We start from the raw sequence: 16,791 nt of genomic DNA, 5'->3' as shown, positions 1-16,791 counted from the left end.
AGTTTACATTGGCTGTTCCCATTATGAATGTGGACTTAAGGAATTATAATGGTAAAGTGCATGCAAATTTTTAATAATATTTTTTGCAGAGTGTGCATTCACAAAGTCATGGCTGGGGTTGAAACTTGAGATTTTCCTACACTTTATAGAGTTAGCTGCACCATGCTGAACCATCAGGGGAGCGGCATTGCAAGAGGATGTTCCTTTAAATTCAATTACTCATTGTTGATAAACGATTAGAAAAAATATTGTGTTAAAATGGGGAGGCTATTTTTAAAGAATTAATGTTACTGATGAGCACCTTTCAGGCAAATATGCAGAATATTTATCAACTGTACCAAATTTTACAGGAATTAGAAAATGCAACTCATTGCCCCTGATCATCACTGTTTTTTTTATTGAAAAACCTCACCAGGTTATTTGACCTCTAAGTGCCTTCAGAGGTGCTCCACAATACTGAGATATTCATTGTGCTTTGTAGAGTTAAATTTTTTGTCCTTCATTTTAAACTGACATCATAAATGAAAAATTATGTTTTAATATAAATTAACCAACAGCAATAGAAGTCTGCAATGCTGCAGTTTTTAATACAGTACAAACAGGTTCTTTTGGCACAAGGGCTTACATGGATTCTAAAATCATAAAATCCACCTTAAGACATACCATAAGAATTTTACAGTATTGCAATAAATCAATGACTCCATATTTGGAAAGACATTCACATATAAAAAAGAATCACTGACACTTTCTGTAAAAAGGACACTGGGTTTGTCAATTTTGGCACAGCTGTTGACCAGCCACATTTTTGAGAAACAATAGTTACACCTAAATAGTGGCATAACAACAGAATAGCCTAGAGCGTTGACCCACCATACTGTACATGCTCAGAACAGGACAGCTCTGTATTATACACTTTATTAGATTTGTGCCGACTTGTCCACCAGAGCATGCAAACACACCTGTTCTGTGCTGGAATGGGGGACTTGAAGCTGACGACGTGAGTCAATAACCAAGTGCTTCTAATCTCTGTCCTTTTATTCTGATTCAGGGCCAACATAATTATCCAGGCATAATACCATTTAATTCAGAGCTTCAACATGCAACTGTAGCTACATTTGGTAATGCGTTAATAGGATGCTACCAACCTAAGACACAGTTCAAATCAAAGATAATTAATGTGTCTTAAAATTCTTTAACTTCTCCTCCCTTCAAAAATACACCTACACTGTATCTCCAGGAAGTTACTGTAGATGGGGCAAATTGATTTTTGTGGATCTATAAAAGCACAGGCGTGTCTTTAGTATTAATGTCATTGTTTTGATGAGTGTTCTCAAAACACTTATGTAAAAGAGGAAAAAAATACTTGTGTAGTTTAATTTAGACCAGACAGGTCAGCAAAAATAGACACAACCTTTAATTAGCCATCAATTTCAGCCACCACTGAGCAATATTTTTTTTCTTCAGAATTAACAAATTAGAAAATAAACTGGACTTTGCAGAATTAATAATATTACATAGTTTACATCTCAAAATGTCACCGAACCCTTGTGGCATTATCTTTTGAAAACCAATTGAAACAGTCAGAATTCATATGTTCATTTATCAAGCAATATAATGTCCTAACAAAGTACAGAACATAAAGTTGCAGTTTCCCTTTCCTTTATCAAACCTCATTTAACTTGCTACACAAAATCGTTTAGTGCAATCTAGCACAACATTTTCCAAACTATAAACACAGAGTAGCCTCTGTTTCACTAGCATGCAGTATTGGGTCAAGGCTCTATTATATTTCCTGATCCCAGTGTAACAATAAACTTTAAAAACATGAAAAACAGATCTGACCCCCATACTGATTGAATGAGAGATGACACAAATATCCAAAAGTCATTAGGGGCAGATGAATATTCTGTTGTCCCAATTGAGAGCAAGTCTACATGTGACTGGTTGTATATAAAGCAATAATACTTTTGCTGATCTGGGCACAAGGTTCATATTAGTATGTAGACCAGAAGCTGGCATTGTTCCCAACTGTTATTTTTTTTAAATGAATGGGTGATCCAGAAGTGCGGACGTTCATGAATCTGTTCCAGGGCTCTTTATATCCAAAAAAATCTTGGTGCTTATCTCCCCAGTTCTTTACTCTTGTTGTAGGAGATTCGACTGCCGTGGAGTTATTTTTTTCATTTGAAGTTAGTACTCTTCTAGCAATAATCAAGCTCCAGTGAGGACCAGATGTTCATTTCTGTTCTGACCAGAGCTACTGCTTCATTGAACTACACTAAACCATTATTGGGACTGAGAAAAAAAATCATTCTCAGAAATTACATTTTACACTGTTTTACTGCAATGTTAGGAAGTCTGTACAATTGTCCTTTAAACATTTCTTAAATAAACATTCATTTGTTAGTTAAGTCATATATATCTTATCAGCAGGCTCAATCAACGTCTATTCTAGACGACTATTCTAGCAGCAAGTTCACATTTTGAAGGTTACATTTTTGCTTCTTTTCACCAGCTTGGCTCTATGGTTCCTCTACTCGATCATTATATAGCCATTGTCAAGGATCCTTTATTTCTTACAGACAATTTGCAACAGAGGCACCTCTTAAATAAACCATGCCAGTGTAGTCTCACCTAGTCTGCCAATTATTGCAACATTAGTCAACACTTCCAGTAACTTACAGGTTGTGATAGAAAGATAGGTACATATTCTCAAGAGAGCTTGATAAACATTTAAAATGTAGCACTCCAAGACTACCATATTATTTTAGACTTATACTGTAAACCACTGTTCACATCTTTTTAGCATGTACAGAAAATAGATTCCTAACTTATAACCTGTTCCCTCCCCCTCCACTTATGTTTTGAAGTCAACTATTTGTTGGAGCCTTCAGTGAGTGAAAATTCAGAGACCTTTACAGCACCTATGCTGAAACAAGAGTTTCATTTTTAAAATGCACGTTATTCTCCAAGATACAAGCAGCTTCATAAACCTTAATCAAAATGTACTGTTCTATTATGCCATGGTAAATAACCAATTAACCATTATTTAGGTTTGCTTACACACCTATAAATTACTAAACTGCACAATAAAAATGATACTCTGAATAAAACACATTTCAATAAATTATACATATTTAAAATTATAGTGGCATTCGATTATTGCTGTATAGTACACATCTTAAAAACTGATGTCTGCCCAATATTACTTTTTGGATTTTGATAAATTTACTTTTGGATGTGTGTATGGTGAGTGCATCAGCACTACTTTGGAAAACCACAATACATACATTTTGTAAATAACAAGGTAGCAGTTATATTAAACTTACACTTTTATTAAATTTAAAGAGACATCATCCCTTTTATCAACCTGCACAGAGTGTATTTCAGAATCAAACTGTACACCACACTCAAACATTTCCAAGCCTTCTTAAAGAACTATTTAGTGTTCTTAATAAATTGAAAACTCATTCTTATAAAGAATTTCTTTGGAGCCCATAAATAAATGCATCTATCAGTGCATCATTTTTCACTGTTATACTAATTTGACAGCAAAAATGAATGAAACTTGGTTAAGATGCAAACAGTATGTGGATATTACCATTAACAGCCTTTACATAACTGCATAGAGAAAGGGATACTGTCTCTTTGATTCAGTAAAATCCATTTGTTTGCAATTAAAAGGCTTCAATTATCATTATATCATAAACCTTTCCATGTTGCCTAGAATAGATTTTGATGCAGTCTCCTGAAATAATGGGAATTTTAAAAACGAAATGTACAAAATTCTTGACTATAGCAATCAAAGAGAAGAAATAATATGGGGAAATGTTCATTTACAATTAGGCTTTATGCACTTGCTCCTCCTTAAGTAATGGATATAAAACACTAAATAAAGAGTGCAAAGCATATCTTATGCCAATATAGAATGCTACAGGGAGCCTACAGTATTCCACCACCTTCCACTGGGGAAAAAAGATTTCAATCTGGCCTTTATATGTACTGTATTTGGATGACAATGCTGATGCAGAGGTTCTCGTTTTAGCTACCTGCTATTAACTTCGCCAAGTTATCTCGTAATTCTGTTAGTTCAAAAATTTTCCCATCTAGAATTTCCAGAAGTGTTTTTAAGTTATTGCGGAAGACCCCTTGCTCATTCTGACTCTTCTCTAGACGTTGCTCAAAGTCTGCCAACTGCTCCACCAGGTCTCGATTGCGGGTTTCTACTTCCTATAGAAAGAAAAGATGAAGGAAGAGTTTAATTAAAATATTCCATGGAGGATATATTCTTAATATTAATAACTGAACATCTGAAAACAGACAATGAAATCAAAAAACCTCAAGGCTGAGTATTGTGACATGGTGGTCATATTTCTTTGTATTGCTCAATCCAAATGAAAGTTGCATTATATACCTACTTTTTACTATAACCTTAAATGGTTCACTATCACAGTATAAAAAGAGAAGCTGAGATCAATTACTATGGGGCTGATTTTCATCAAGGTCTCTGGCTGCCCAAGTGCCGCTGAGGTACTGGATGGTACTTTTGGCAGGATATTCATCGCCGGAGGTCCCTCGAAGGTTGGCGGGTGGCAAATGGACGACGTATGCCGCCAATTTGGGCGGCAGGTCTCATTCTCGGCGGCAGAGGCGCTTGCCACCCAGTGCCGCTGAGAATGGAGTCGGACCTATGGAGGGTCAAAAACCTGGAAAAAAAATTCAGCAAGAAAAAATTAAAAAACTATCGGAAGACCTCCAGGGGATCCCATGCAGGTAAGTCGCTGTGGAAATTTAAAAAAAAAATGTTCACTTACCTTTTTTCAGGTGCTTCATACTTACTGCTGACTCCCGCCTGCAGGAATATGGGAGCTCGGCGTGCGGGAGGTCAGTTGCGCCACTTAGCCGTCCGCTGACGTCAGCGGGAATTTCCGGCGGCTCTCCCCTCCCACCCGCTCCAGGCCACCTCCAAAGTGGCACTGGGCAGATCAAGAAGAGCAATGTTGGCGGCTGTGAGGTGATGAATTTCGGCCCCTAGGTATCCAACTTAGGTAGGTGAGATGTAAAGCAGCACTAATGCCTTCATTCATATATGAGCTACATATTTTTTTTGGCATATCCTGATCAGAGATCATATTGCCATGACCAGCTTTCACACGGGTAGTTTCCGTAACCAGATTATACAACGACTGGGTGGTTGGCCTATTGCAGTGGGAAGGTTTTAAGTATCCCATAACTCAATGACGGGGAAGGGGGGTCACACAAACCGCAAATACTTCAATGGATGTCAACCCAGAACTTCGAGTCGGAGCTCTGGTCTCCACTCGCCAGGTTTGTCTGGAATGGGGCTCGAACCCTACATCTACTGACTCAGCGGTGGGAAGGTATACTAATAGTACCAAATTGGGACTTAAAAGGATTTTCTGCCTTAACACTGAAACATTCTTAAAATTAAGAATGTCAGTGCAGACAATAAACTTTAGTAAAAATGTGAAGATAATTCTATGTTGTTGTCTTACTTATAGAGTTAGAATAGATGTGTTTGGCTGAGGAGCCAATGGTGTTAAGCTACCATCTGAAGGATTATGACTGAATGCCTCGAAGTCAGAAACCCCCCCTAAACATGGAGTACTATCAGCTGATCTGGTCAAGTCTAGTGTGCCAGTTCATAATAAAGATGCACATTATATAACTCATTAATATTGGTTAATTATCTGGTTTTTACCACATGACAAAACGGTATAGATTTATTCACGTAATCTCCTAATGTCTCTCCTAATCTCTGCCATGCCTCTGTAACCAGAATTCACTAGGTCCATTTGTGTGCGCATTTTGACTGCCGCTCCAGACCAAAACCCATTCCTTCTATCTCCCTTTATTTTGCTCTTGTCTCTTGTCTCCTTCTCTTCCTGTCAATCAATCATGTCACTCTTTTCCCCTCTTGGGTCATTTACTTCACCTAATCTCTATCCCAATCCATCATTCGTCCACTGCGTTCCTACTCACCATGTCGCTGCCCAAGATTGAAACCTCGTTATATAAACCCTTAGCTACCCTCTTGGCATTCTCTGAAGTGCCCATCAAGGCTCTCGTCGCTGCTTCCTTATGAGCTGCAACTCCAGTTGCCCCATCCTAGATTATCTGGTCATTGTCACATCACTGTTTGTGGGAGCTTGCTGAGGACAAATTGGCTGCCGCGTTTCCTATATTACAACAGTGACTAACTTCAAAAAGTACCTCATTGGCTGTAAAGTGCTTTGTGACGTCCGGTAGTTGTGAAAGGCACAATATAAATGCAAGTCTTTCTTTTTTTTCTTCATTCATCATGATGCTTCTGCAACTGTTTATCTGCTCAACTGCTCCCTCACCTCCACCGTTGATGCCCTGACCCCAGTGAAACTATTAGTCTGTCCTTTCCTATCCTAATTTCCCCAGTATGGCCCTCATATTTGATCCCTCAAGTCCAAGGAGGTGCAGATCTGGGCACTTCTTATGCCTCACTTTCCCCTCGCCTCTGAGTCAGAGGTTGTGTGTTCAAATCCAACTCCAGGGACTTGAGCTCAAAAATCTAGGCTGGCACTCCAATGCAGTACTGAGAGAGTGTTGTACTGTCAGAGGTGGCGTCTTTCCGATGAGATGTTAAACCGAGGCCTACTATCTCAGGTGAATATAAAAGATCCCATGGTACTATTTTGAAGAAGAGTAGGAGAATTATCCCCGGTGTCCTGGCCAAAAATGGAGGCTTGTAAAAAAAGGAATGTCAATAATCATGGGCGATGTTAACTTTCATATTGATTGGACAAAGCAAATTGGCCAGGGTAGCCTTGAGGAAGAGTTCATAGAGTATATCCGAGATAGTTTCCTTGAACAGTACGTTGCGGCACCAACCAGGGAGCAGGCTATCTTAGATCTGGTACTGTGTAATGAGACAGGATTAATAAATGATCTCCTAGTAAAGAATCCTCTAGGAATGAGTGACTATAGATGGTTGAATTCCAAGTTCAGTTGGCGGGTGAGAAATTTGGACCTCAAACCAGTGTCCTATGCTTAAATAAAGGAGACTACAAAGGTATGAAGGCAGAGCTGGCTAAAGTGGACTGGGAAAATAGATTGAAGTGTGGGACGGTTGATGAGCAAATGGCAGACATTTAAGAAGTTATTTCATAACTCTCAACAAAAATATATTCCAATGAGAGGGAAAGACTGTAAGAGAAGGGATAACCATCTGTGGATAACTAAGGAAATAAGGTATGGCATCAAATTGAAAACAAGGCATACAATGTGGCCAAGACTAGTGGGAGGCCAGAGGATTGGGAAACTTTTAAAAGTCAGCAAAGAACGACTAAAAAAACTGTTATGTATGTTAACCTCACCAATGAGGTAGGACTTGCCACCAGGGGGCACACCTGTGGGAGACCCAAGGGTATAAGCAAGCAGGCATAAAAGGCAATTCACCATGCTGTTTCCTCACTTTGGAGTTACATTAAAGAGACCAAGGTCACAATGGTTTGAGCTTACAACAGTCTTGGAATTATTCTGAACTTAACAACTGGTCATGAACTTTCATGCGGTAATGGCTGCCGTTGGTATTCTTGAGAGATTTGTTGAGGGTGATGATTAGGAAGCCTTCTTTGAGCATCTCGACCAGTACTTCGTGGCCAACGAGCTGGACACGGCTGAGATTGCGATCAAGCGCAGGGCGATTCTCCTCACCGTATGTGGGTCTTCGATATATGGCCTTGTCAAAAATCTGCTGGCATCGAACAAACCAACGGACAAGATTTACACAGAGCTGTGCATGCTGATTCGGGAACACCTCAAGCTGAAGGAGCGCATCTTAATGGCCAGGTATCACTTTTACACGCACCATCGCTCCGAGGGCCAAGCTTCCTCGCCGATCTAAGACACCTTGCAGGACAGTGTGAATTTGCCGGAACTTGGGGGAAATGTTGCAGGACTTTTCATGCTTGGAATCAGCCACGAGGTCATTCTTCATAAACTGCTGTCTGCTGAATCCCTAGATCTGAGCAAGGCCATCACAATAGCGCAGGCTTGCATATCCATGAGCGACAACACGAAACAGATATCTTCATAGCATCGAAGCTCATTTGCAAGTGCTGTGCATAAAATAATGCCTTCAGCGGGCAGAACTGTACATGGCAGGGCCTACACGACCGCAGAGGCCAGGCCTAGGGAGACTCAGAGGCCGCTGTGGGGTGTGAATGTGTATCCATTAACACCATGTTGGTGCTGCGGGGGCGGTCATAGAGCCCATCAATGTCGATTCAAGCACTATGTGTGCAAGGGCTGTGGAACAATGTGGCATCTCCAGCAAATGTGCAAGCAACCTCTGACTCACCATGTGGCAAAGTCAGCAGAGGACGACCGATCTAGCGCGGATCATGCTGAACGAGCAGGAGAGGCTACTCAACTAGAGCAAGAGGAGAAAGTGTATGGGGTACACACCTTCACCACCAAAAGCCCTCCAATAATGTTAAAAGTTAAACAACGGTATTCCAGTCTCCATGGAATTGGAAACGGGGGCGAGTCAATCAATCATGAGCCAGAAGGCTTTTGAGAAACTGTGGGGCAACAAGGCACAGAGGCCAAAACCTAGCCCGATTCACACAACGCTGCGCACGTACACCAAAGAACTCATACCTGTTATCGGCAGTGCGGCAGTGAAAGTATCGTGCGACGGAATGGTGCATGATTTACCACTCTGGATTGTACCAGGCGATGGCCCAACGCTGTTTGGCAGAAGCTGGCTAGGAAAGATCCGATGGAACTGGGACGACATCAAAGCACTGTCTTCGGTGGATGACACCTCGTGCGCCCAGGTGCTAAACAAATTCCCGGCGTTATTTGAGCCAGGCATCGGCAACTTCACAGGCACCAAGGTGCAGATTCATCTAGTCCCTGATGCACGACCCGTTCATCACAAGGCCCGAGCGGTTCCATATATGATGCGAGAGAAAGTAGAGATCGAGTTGGACAGACTTCAAATGAGGGGGAATCATATCGGCAGTCGAGTTCAATGAGTGAGCCAGTCCAATTGTGCTGGTGCTAAAGGGCGATGAGACCCTCAGAATCTGCGGGGACTACAAGGTAACGAGCAACCATGTCTCGTTACAGGACCAGTACTCACTACCTAAAGTGGAGGACCTATTTGCAACTCTAGCAGGGGAAAGTCATTCACCAAGCTAAATCTAACCTCTGCTTATATGACACAGGAGCTGGCTGAACCGTCAAAGAAGTTGACGTGCATCAACACGCACAAAGGTCTGTTCGTGTACTACAGATGCCCCTTTGGGATTATCTCGGCTGTGGCCATCTTCCAGAGGAACATGGAGAGTCTGCTGAAATCGGTTCCCTGCACCATAGTGTTCCAAGACGACATCTTGATCACTGGTCGCAACACCCACTGAACACTTGCACAATCTGGAAGAGGTTCTAAAGTGACTGGACAAAGTGGGACTCAGGCTGAAATGCTCCAGGTGTGTTTTCCTGGTACCAGAGGTTGAATTTCTGGGGAGAAAGATTGCGGCCGACGGCATCAGACCAACGGACTCCAAGACGAAAACCATCAAGAATGCACCCAGACCACAGAATGTGACGGAGCTGCGTTCGTTCCTGGGACTCCTCAACTATTTTGGTAACTTTATACTGGGGTTGAGCAAATTTGCTGGAACCCTTGCATTTATTGCTATGCAAAAGGTGATGACTGGGTTTGGGGTAAATCTCAAGAGGCAGCCTTTAATAAGGCCAGAAACCTGCTATGTTCTAACAAGTTACTTGTATTGTATGACCCATGTAAACATTTAGTACTAGCTTGTGATGCGTCGTCGTACAGCAAGCCAATGTGTCAGGCAAACTGCAACCGTTTGCATATGCATCCAGAAGTTTATCCAAGGCTGAAAGAGCCTACAGTATGGTTGAGAAAGAAGCGTTGGCAGGTGTTTACGGGGTTAAGAAAACGCACCAATACTTATTTGGTCTCCGGTTCGAGCTCGAAACCGACCACAAACCGCTTACTTCACTGCTCTCAGAAAGCAAAGGTATCAACATCAATGCTTCATCCCGCATCCAAAGATGGGCCCGAACATTATCTGCGTATGACTATGTAATCCGCCACAGACCAGGCACTGAGAACTGCGCTGATGCTCTCAGTCGGCTACCATTGCCCACCACCGAGGTGGAAATGGTGCAACCTGCAGACTTGATTCTGGTAATGGATGCTTTTAAGAGCGATGAGTCACCCATCACGGCTTGCCAGATCAGGACCTGGACTAGCCAAGACTCTGTGCTATCACTTGTAAAAAGCTGCATCCTTAATGGGAGCTGGTCGGCGGTTCCCAGGGAAATGCAAGATGAAATTAAGCCATTCCACCGATGTAAGGATGAACTGTCCATCCAATCCGATTGTCTCCTATAGGATAATCGCGTGGTTTTGCCAAAAAAAGGGAAATATTTGTACACGACCTACACAGTACCCACCCAGGCATAGTCATGATGAAGGCCATCACCAGGTCGCACGTTTGGTGGCCCGGCATTGACTCTGAATTGGAGTCATGCGTACACCAATGCAACACTTGCTCACAGTTGAGCAACGCACTCAGGGAGGCCCCACTGAGCCTGTAGTCATGGCCCTCCAAACCGTGGTCCAGAGTCCACGTAGATTTTGCTGGCCCTTTTCTAGGAAAAATGTTTCTAGTAGCAGTGGACGCTTACTCTAAATGGATTGAATGCATAATAATGTCATGTACGTCCACTGCCACCATTGAAAGCCTCCGGGCCATGTTCCCCACCCATGGTTTGCCCGACGTCCTTGTTAGTGACAATGGACCATGTTTCACCAGCTCAGAATTCAACGAGTTCATGACCTGCAATGACATTAAGCATGTCAGGTCTGCCCCATTTAAGCCCACATCCAATGGTCAAGCGAAACGGGCAGTCCAAACCATCAATCAGAGCTTGAAACGCGTAACGGATGGCTCCTTGCAGACCCGGTTATCTCGGGTCCTGCTCGGCTACCGGACGTGGCCCCACTCGCTCACCGGGGTTCCCCCGGCAGAATTGTTTATGAAGAGAGCACTCAAAACCAGGCTCTCCTTAGTCCACCCGAATCTCAATGATCAAGAAACCCCGGCTGCACCGGCATAACACGTACCACGATCGCGCGGCTGTATCGCGTGACATTGAGGCTAATGATCCTGTGTTTGTTCTCAATTACGGTCATGGTCCCAAATGGATTGCTGGCACTGTTTTAGCCAAGGAGGGGAGTAGAGTGTTTGTTGTTAAACTGTTGAATGGACAAACGTGCAGAAAGCACTTGGATCAGACCAAACTGTGATTCACTGACAACCAAGAACAGCTTGAAGAAGACTTTACCATCTAGGATCCATCAACACACACCCAACAAGCAATCGACCTCGCTGTCAACCACGAGGATGAACCCATCATGCCCGACAGACGGATCAGACCAGCCGCGCTGCGCTGCCGTGCAGCAATGATCCGAACAACTCACATGCTAGGACTTCAACTCAGGCGCTCAACCAGGGAACACAGAGCGCCAGATCACCTCAACCTGTAAATAACTCGTACATAAGACTTTGGGGGGGGGGGGGGGGGGTGGGTAGTGATGTTATGTATGTTAACCTCACCAATGAGTAAGATTTGCCACCAGGGGGCACACCGGTGGGAGACCTAAGGGTCACCTGTGCACCCTGGGCAAGCAGGTATAAAAGGCAATCCACCATGCTGCTTCCTCACTTTGGAGTTACATTAAAGAGACCAAGGTCACAATGGTTTGAGCTTACAACAGTCTTGTGGAGTTATTCTGAACTTAACAAAAATGATAAAGAGAGGGAAGATAGATTATGAAAGCAAACTAGCACAAAATATAAAAACAGATAGTAAGAGTTTCTACAGGTACATAAAAAGGAAAAGAATGGCTAAAGTAAATGTTGGTCCCTTAGAGGATGAGACTGGGGAAATAATAATGAGGAACAAGGAAATGGCAGAGATTTTGAACAAATATTTTGTATCGGTTTTCATGGTAGACGACACTAAAAACATCCCAATAGTGGATAATCAAGGGGCTATAGGGAGGGAGGAACTTAATACAATAACTATCACTAAAGAAGTAGTACTCGATAAAATAATGGGACTAAAGGCTGACAAGTCCCCTGGACTTGATGGCTTACATCCTAGGGTCTTAAAAGAAGTGGCTGCAGAGATAGTGGAAGCATGGGTTGTAATCTACCAAAATTCCCTGGATTCTGGAGAGGTACCAGCAGATTGGAAAACTGCAAATGTAATGCCCCTATTTAAAAAAAGGAGGCAGAAAGAAAGCAGGAAACTATAGACCAGTTAGTCTAACATCTGTTGTTGGGAAAATACTGGAGTCCATTATTAAGGAAACAGTAGAAGGACATTTGGAAAAGCATGATTCAATCAAGCAGAGTCAGCATGGTTTTATGAAAGGGAAATCATGTTTGACAAATTTACTGGAGTTCTTTGAGGATGTAACGAGCAGGGTGGATAAGGGGGAACCAGTGGATGTGGTGTATTTTGATTTCCAGAAGGCATTCGATAAGGTGCCACATAAAAGGTTACTGTACAAGATAAAAGTTCACAGGGTTGGAGGTAATATATTAGCCTGGATAGAGAATTGGCTAACTAACAGAAAACAGAGAGTTGGGATAAATGGTTCATTTTCCAGTTGGCAAACAATAACTGGTGGGGTACCACAGGGATTGGTGCTGGGGCCTCAACTATTTACAATCTATATTAATGACTTGAATGAAGGGACCGAGTGTAATGTAGCCAAGTTTGCTGATGATACAAAGATGGGCGGGAAAGCAAATTGTGAGGAGGATACAAGAAATCTGCAAAGGGATATAGACAGGCTAAATGAATGGGCAAAAATTTGACAGATGGAGTATAATGTGGAAAAATGTGAGGTTATCCACTTTGGCAGAAAAAATAGAAAAGCAAATTATAGTTGAAATGGAGAAAAATTGCAAAGTGCTGCAGTACAGAGGGACCTGAGGGTAGTTAGTATGCAAGAATAGCAAGTAATCAGGAAGGCAAATGGAATGTTAGCCTCTATTGCAGTATAAAAGCAGAGAGGTTCTGCTACAACTGTACAGGGTGTTGGTGAGGCCACACCTAGAGTACTGTGTACAGTTAAGGAAGGATATACTTGCATTGGAGGCTGTTCAGAGAAGGTTCACTAGGCTGATTCCAGAGATGGGGGGGTTGACATGAAGATAGGTTGGGCCCATACTCATTGGAATTCAGAAGAATGAGGGGTGATCTTATTGAAACATATAAGATAATGAGGAGGCTCGACAAGGTGGATGCAGAGAGGATATTTCCACTCATAGGGGAAACTAAAACTAAGGGACATAATCTCAGAATAAGGGACCGCCCATTTAAAACTGAGATAAGAAGGATTTTCTTCTCAGAGGATTGTAAGTCTGTGGAATTCTCTGCCCCAGAGAGCTGTGGAGGCTGGGTCATGGAATATATTTAAGGCGGAGATGGACAGATTTTTGAGTGATAAGGGAATAAAGGGTTATGGGGAGCGGGCAGCGAGGTGGAGCTGAGTCCATGATCAGATTAGCCATGATCTTATTAAATGGCGGAGCAGGCTCGGGGGGCTAAATGGTCTACACCTGCTCCTATTTCTTATGTTCTTATGTTCTAATACTTATCCCACAATAAACATCATTAAATATTATCTGGTCATTATTACATTGCTGTTTGTGGGAGTTGCTGTGCACAAATTGGCTGCCGCGTTTCCTACATTACAACAGTGATTACACTTCAAAAAGTACTTCGTTGGCTATAAAGTGCTTTGGGATGTCAGGTGGTCATGAAAGGTGCTATATAAATGCAAGTCTTTCTTTCTTTTATACCCAACACTCCAGGATTATCCTGGTAAGCAAAGATAATCCTTGACTTCTTCAATACCAATTGTCTAGTTAAACCACACTTCCCTGCTCCCTCCACCGCCAACAACATGTGAGGAGTTCATGAACTTTTTTCTCACTAAGACTGAGACCATCCATTGCTTCTGCTACTTCTCCTCTTCCCCTTCTCCACCAAGAAAAACCTGAAAAATCTGAAGGCGTTGAATCAGATTTCACAAGTATTTTGATGACACCAGCTCTCTCGGAATCCTTACTGCCTTAGTGTCGTCAGCCTACTTGTCCAACATCCAGTCTTGTATGAGCTGGATCACATTTCGCCTTGTCACAAACTCTGTACCAATGCTGCAGATTCCATGTTCCTCCCTGAACTGTGTCTCAGATTGAACTACAATGTTTACAACCTCAGCGTCCTATTTGACCCTGAGCTGAGCTTTTGACCATCTCGCCATTGCAAAGGCTGTCTACGTCTTCCTCTGTCACATTGCCTGCCGCCGCACCTGCTTCAGCACATCTGCTGCCAACATGCTCATCTAAATCTTTGACACCTCCCGACTTGACTATTCCAATGGTCTCCTGGCTAACCTTCAATCTTTATTGGTCTGTAAACCTCAGCTCATCCAAGACACTGCTATCTGTATCCTATCATGCATCAAATCCCACTCACCTTCACTCCTGTCCTTGATGTCACCCTTGGCTCAGTTGTAGCATTCTCGTCTCTGAGTCAGAGGTTGTGGGTTCAAATCCTACTCCAGAGACTTGAGCACATAATCTAAGCTAACGCTTCAGTGCAGTGCAGTACTGAGAGAGTGCTGCACTGTCAGAGGTGCTGTTTTTCGCATGAGATATTAAACCGAGGCCCCATCTGCCCTCACAGGTTAATGTAAAAGATCCCCATGGCACAATTTGAAGAGCAAGGGAGTTCTTCTGGTGTCCAGGCTAGTATTTATAGCTCAATGTTTGAAGTAGACTAATTGTTTTAGGTTCCTTTTGCCCAAAAAGCATTTTATTCTCTTCCATGCAAGACTGAACCAAAAGTGACTTCCTTGGTTAGTAGTCTCCTATCCATATATATTTTTTTTCATCAAGTGTTATACATCCTCTGCTTTCTGAAACAAATTTCAAATTGTTAACTCTTCCATTCCCAATTGTTTGGATCAAAATAGGCTCTGCTTTGTGAGGAAAGTAAACAAACCTAGTAAACTTCAACAGTAGTTAAAACCAATGCATTAAATTTCTCATCACTTAAAGCACCCTCTGCTCACATACAAAGATTACAAAGAACTTGAATGCTGCCGGCAGGCATATTGAAGTGTTACAACAGTTAATATAGATCTTTGTGCCAGAAGCCAGTGAAAATGCCAGCCAATTTTTTATCATTCATTTTCAAGTATTTTTCCACTAACAAGCCAAATATCTATTGCATAATGATTTCCTTTGGACTGAACAATATTCCTCTACCAAGCCGAACAGACATTTGATAACTTGAAGAAACATATGATGACAGATGCATGTAATTACCCTTTAATTTTTGTACGACATTATGTTTGCTTTGTTTATGATCACAAGTTTTTGCCTGTGGGTCTTGCATGCCTTTATCGTTCTATATATTGTAAGTTTCATACATTGCTTCTGTAAATGCTTCCCTTTTGAGTCCAGCAGGAAGGCTGTACAATGTATACCTTCTGACAGCTGTTTTGGCTTTATCCTTTGTAATTATCAATAGCTATTATCGTTCCTGACTGCCGTAGGTAACTGCTACATTGACATTTAGCTGGTGATAGTGTCATAAAGATCTGCACAGTATTCTTTCCATTTCACTTCATGTATTGCGAATAGCAACTTTCTATTATTTTTATTGACTCAAGACTTCAGTACATAGTCAGCCCTTTGTGTCCGTTCTTTCACTTTCTGGCACAGGTTTCTGATACTTCTTTTACCCAGTTCTTCTAGTTTAATGTACAGCATTTTAGTCACTTTTTCTTGAATTCTACAACATTCTTAACGGACCTTGTTAAAGAGATTTAGACAGGGTTTAATTCTGCTTAAAATGCAATTATTTATTCACCTTTTGTCGGTTAGATCAACATCAGACTTCATTGCCCAGCCCATAACAGATGGAAGATTGTGTTGAGGTTAAGCCCTGAAGCAAGACAGATGCAAGCACTTTCTAAGGAGAAAGGACCTGGCATCTAAGGCAGTGGGCACTGGAAATAGAACCGAGGGTATATGCTGTATCAGAAGGTGACAAATCTTTTCAAGTTTATGTAATGATAGCTGATAAAGGGGTGCAGCTTTTTGGAATATACTAATTTCTTTATAACTTTTGTCAGTCTGAGCTTGTCCTTTTAGCTCAAGAGGCTGTCAGCCAGTACAGATTATGAATCTTGTAATGTTTAGCAAACTATAAAATATCAGGAGCAAGACCTCTTGCTTTTTGGATCTAATATAATTTGCCCTCTGAATTAACTGTGTGCTGGAATTACCTTCAGAAACAGGAACTGCATGAAAGGCCATTCAGCTAGTTCAATTAAGCGGCTTCTGTTTCTGGGTCTAACCTCATTATTTTTCATCTTTCCACCACTGTATCCTTTCTTGCTCTAGTTTTACTGAGTCAGAAATTGATCCAATTCCCTTTTGAATCATTAAACTGATTCAGCATCCAAATAACCTAGGATATTTTAAATTTCCACCATCAGCAATAGCTCCATTTTTCTTCTACTGACCATGCCAGCACTAATGCAGTTTTTTGCTACCTCACATGACCTTGAACAACTCAACATTCAGCTTTCCAGTATCACTGATCATCCTGTCATTCAGCTGATCTTCTAAATCTTTTCCCTACCTCTAATTACAC

The 16,791-nt window shown here is 41.9% G+C and overlaps 1 protein-coding gene across 2 annotated transcripts in view; it reads right to left on the bottom strand.

The window, feature by feature from the left end:
* Positions 1-520: 520 nt before the first annotated feature.
* The window catches only part of homer1b (homer scaffold protein 1b), a 103,710-nt gene continuing 87,439 nt past the window's right edge, over positions 521-16,791 (bottom strand). For both annotated transcript variants that reach the window (XM_070879747.1, XM_070879748.1), the window contains one exon: positions 521-4,230. In XM_070879747.1, coding sequence (XP_070735848.1) covers positions 4,042-4,230 — 189 coding nt within the window. In that variant the 3' untranslated portion in view covers positions 521-4,041. The remainder of the gene's footprint in view (positions 4,231-16,791) is intronic.

Source organism: Pristiophorus japonicus, chromosome 1, assembly GCF_044704955.1.
Source record: "Pristiophorus japonicus isolate sPriJap1 chromosome 1, sPriJap1.hap1, whole genome shotgun sequence".
NCBI classification, from domain to species: Eukaryota; Metazoa; Chordata; class Chondrichthyes; family Pristiophoridae; genus Pristiophorus; species Pristiophorus japonicus.
The sequence above is the reverse complement of the archived record's forward strand: the minus strand, read 5'-3'. Positions and strand labels throughout refer to the sequence as shown.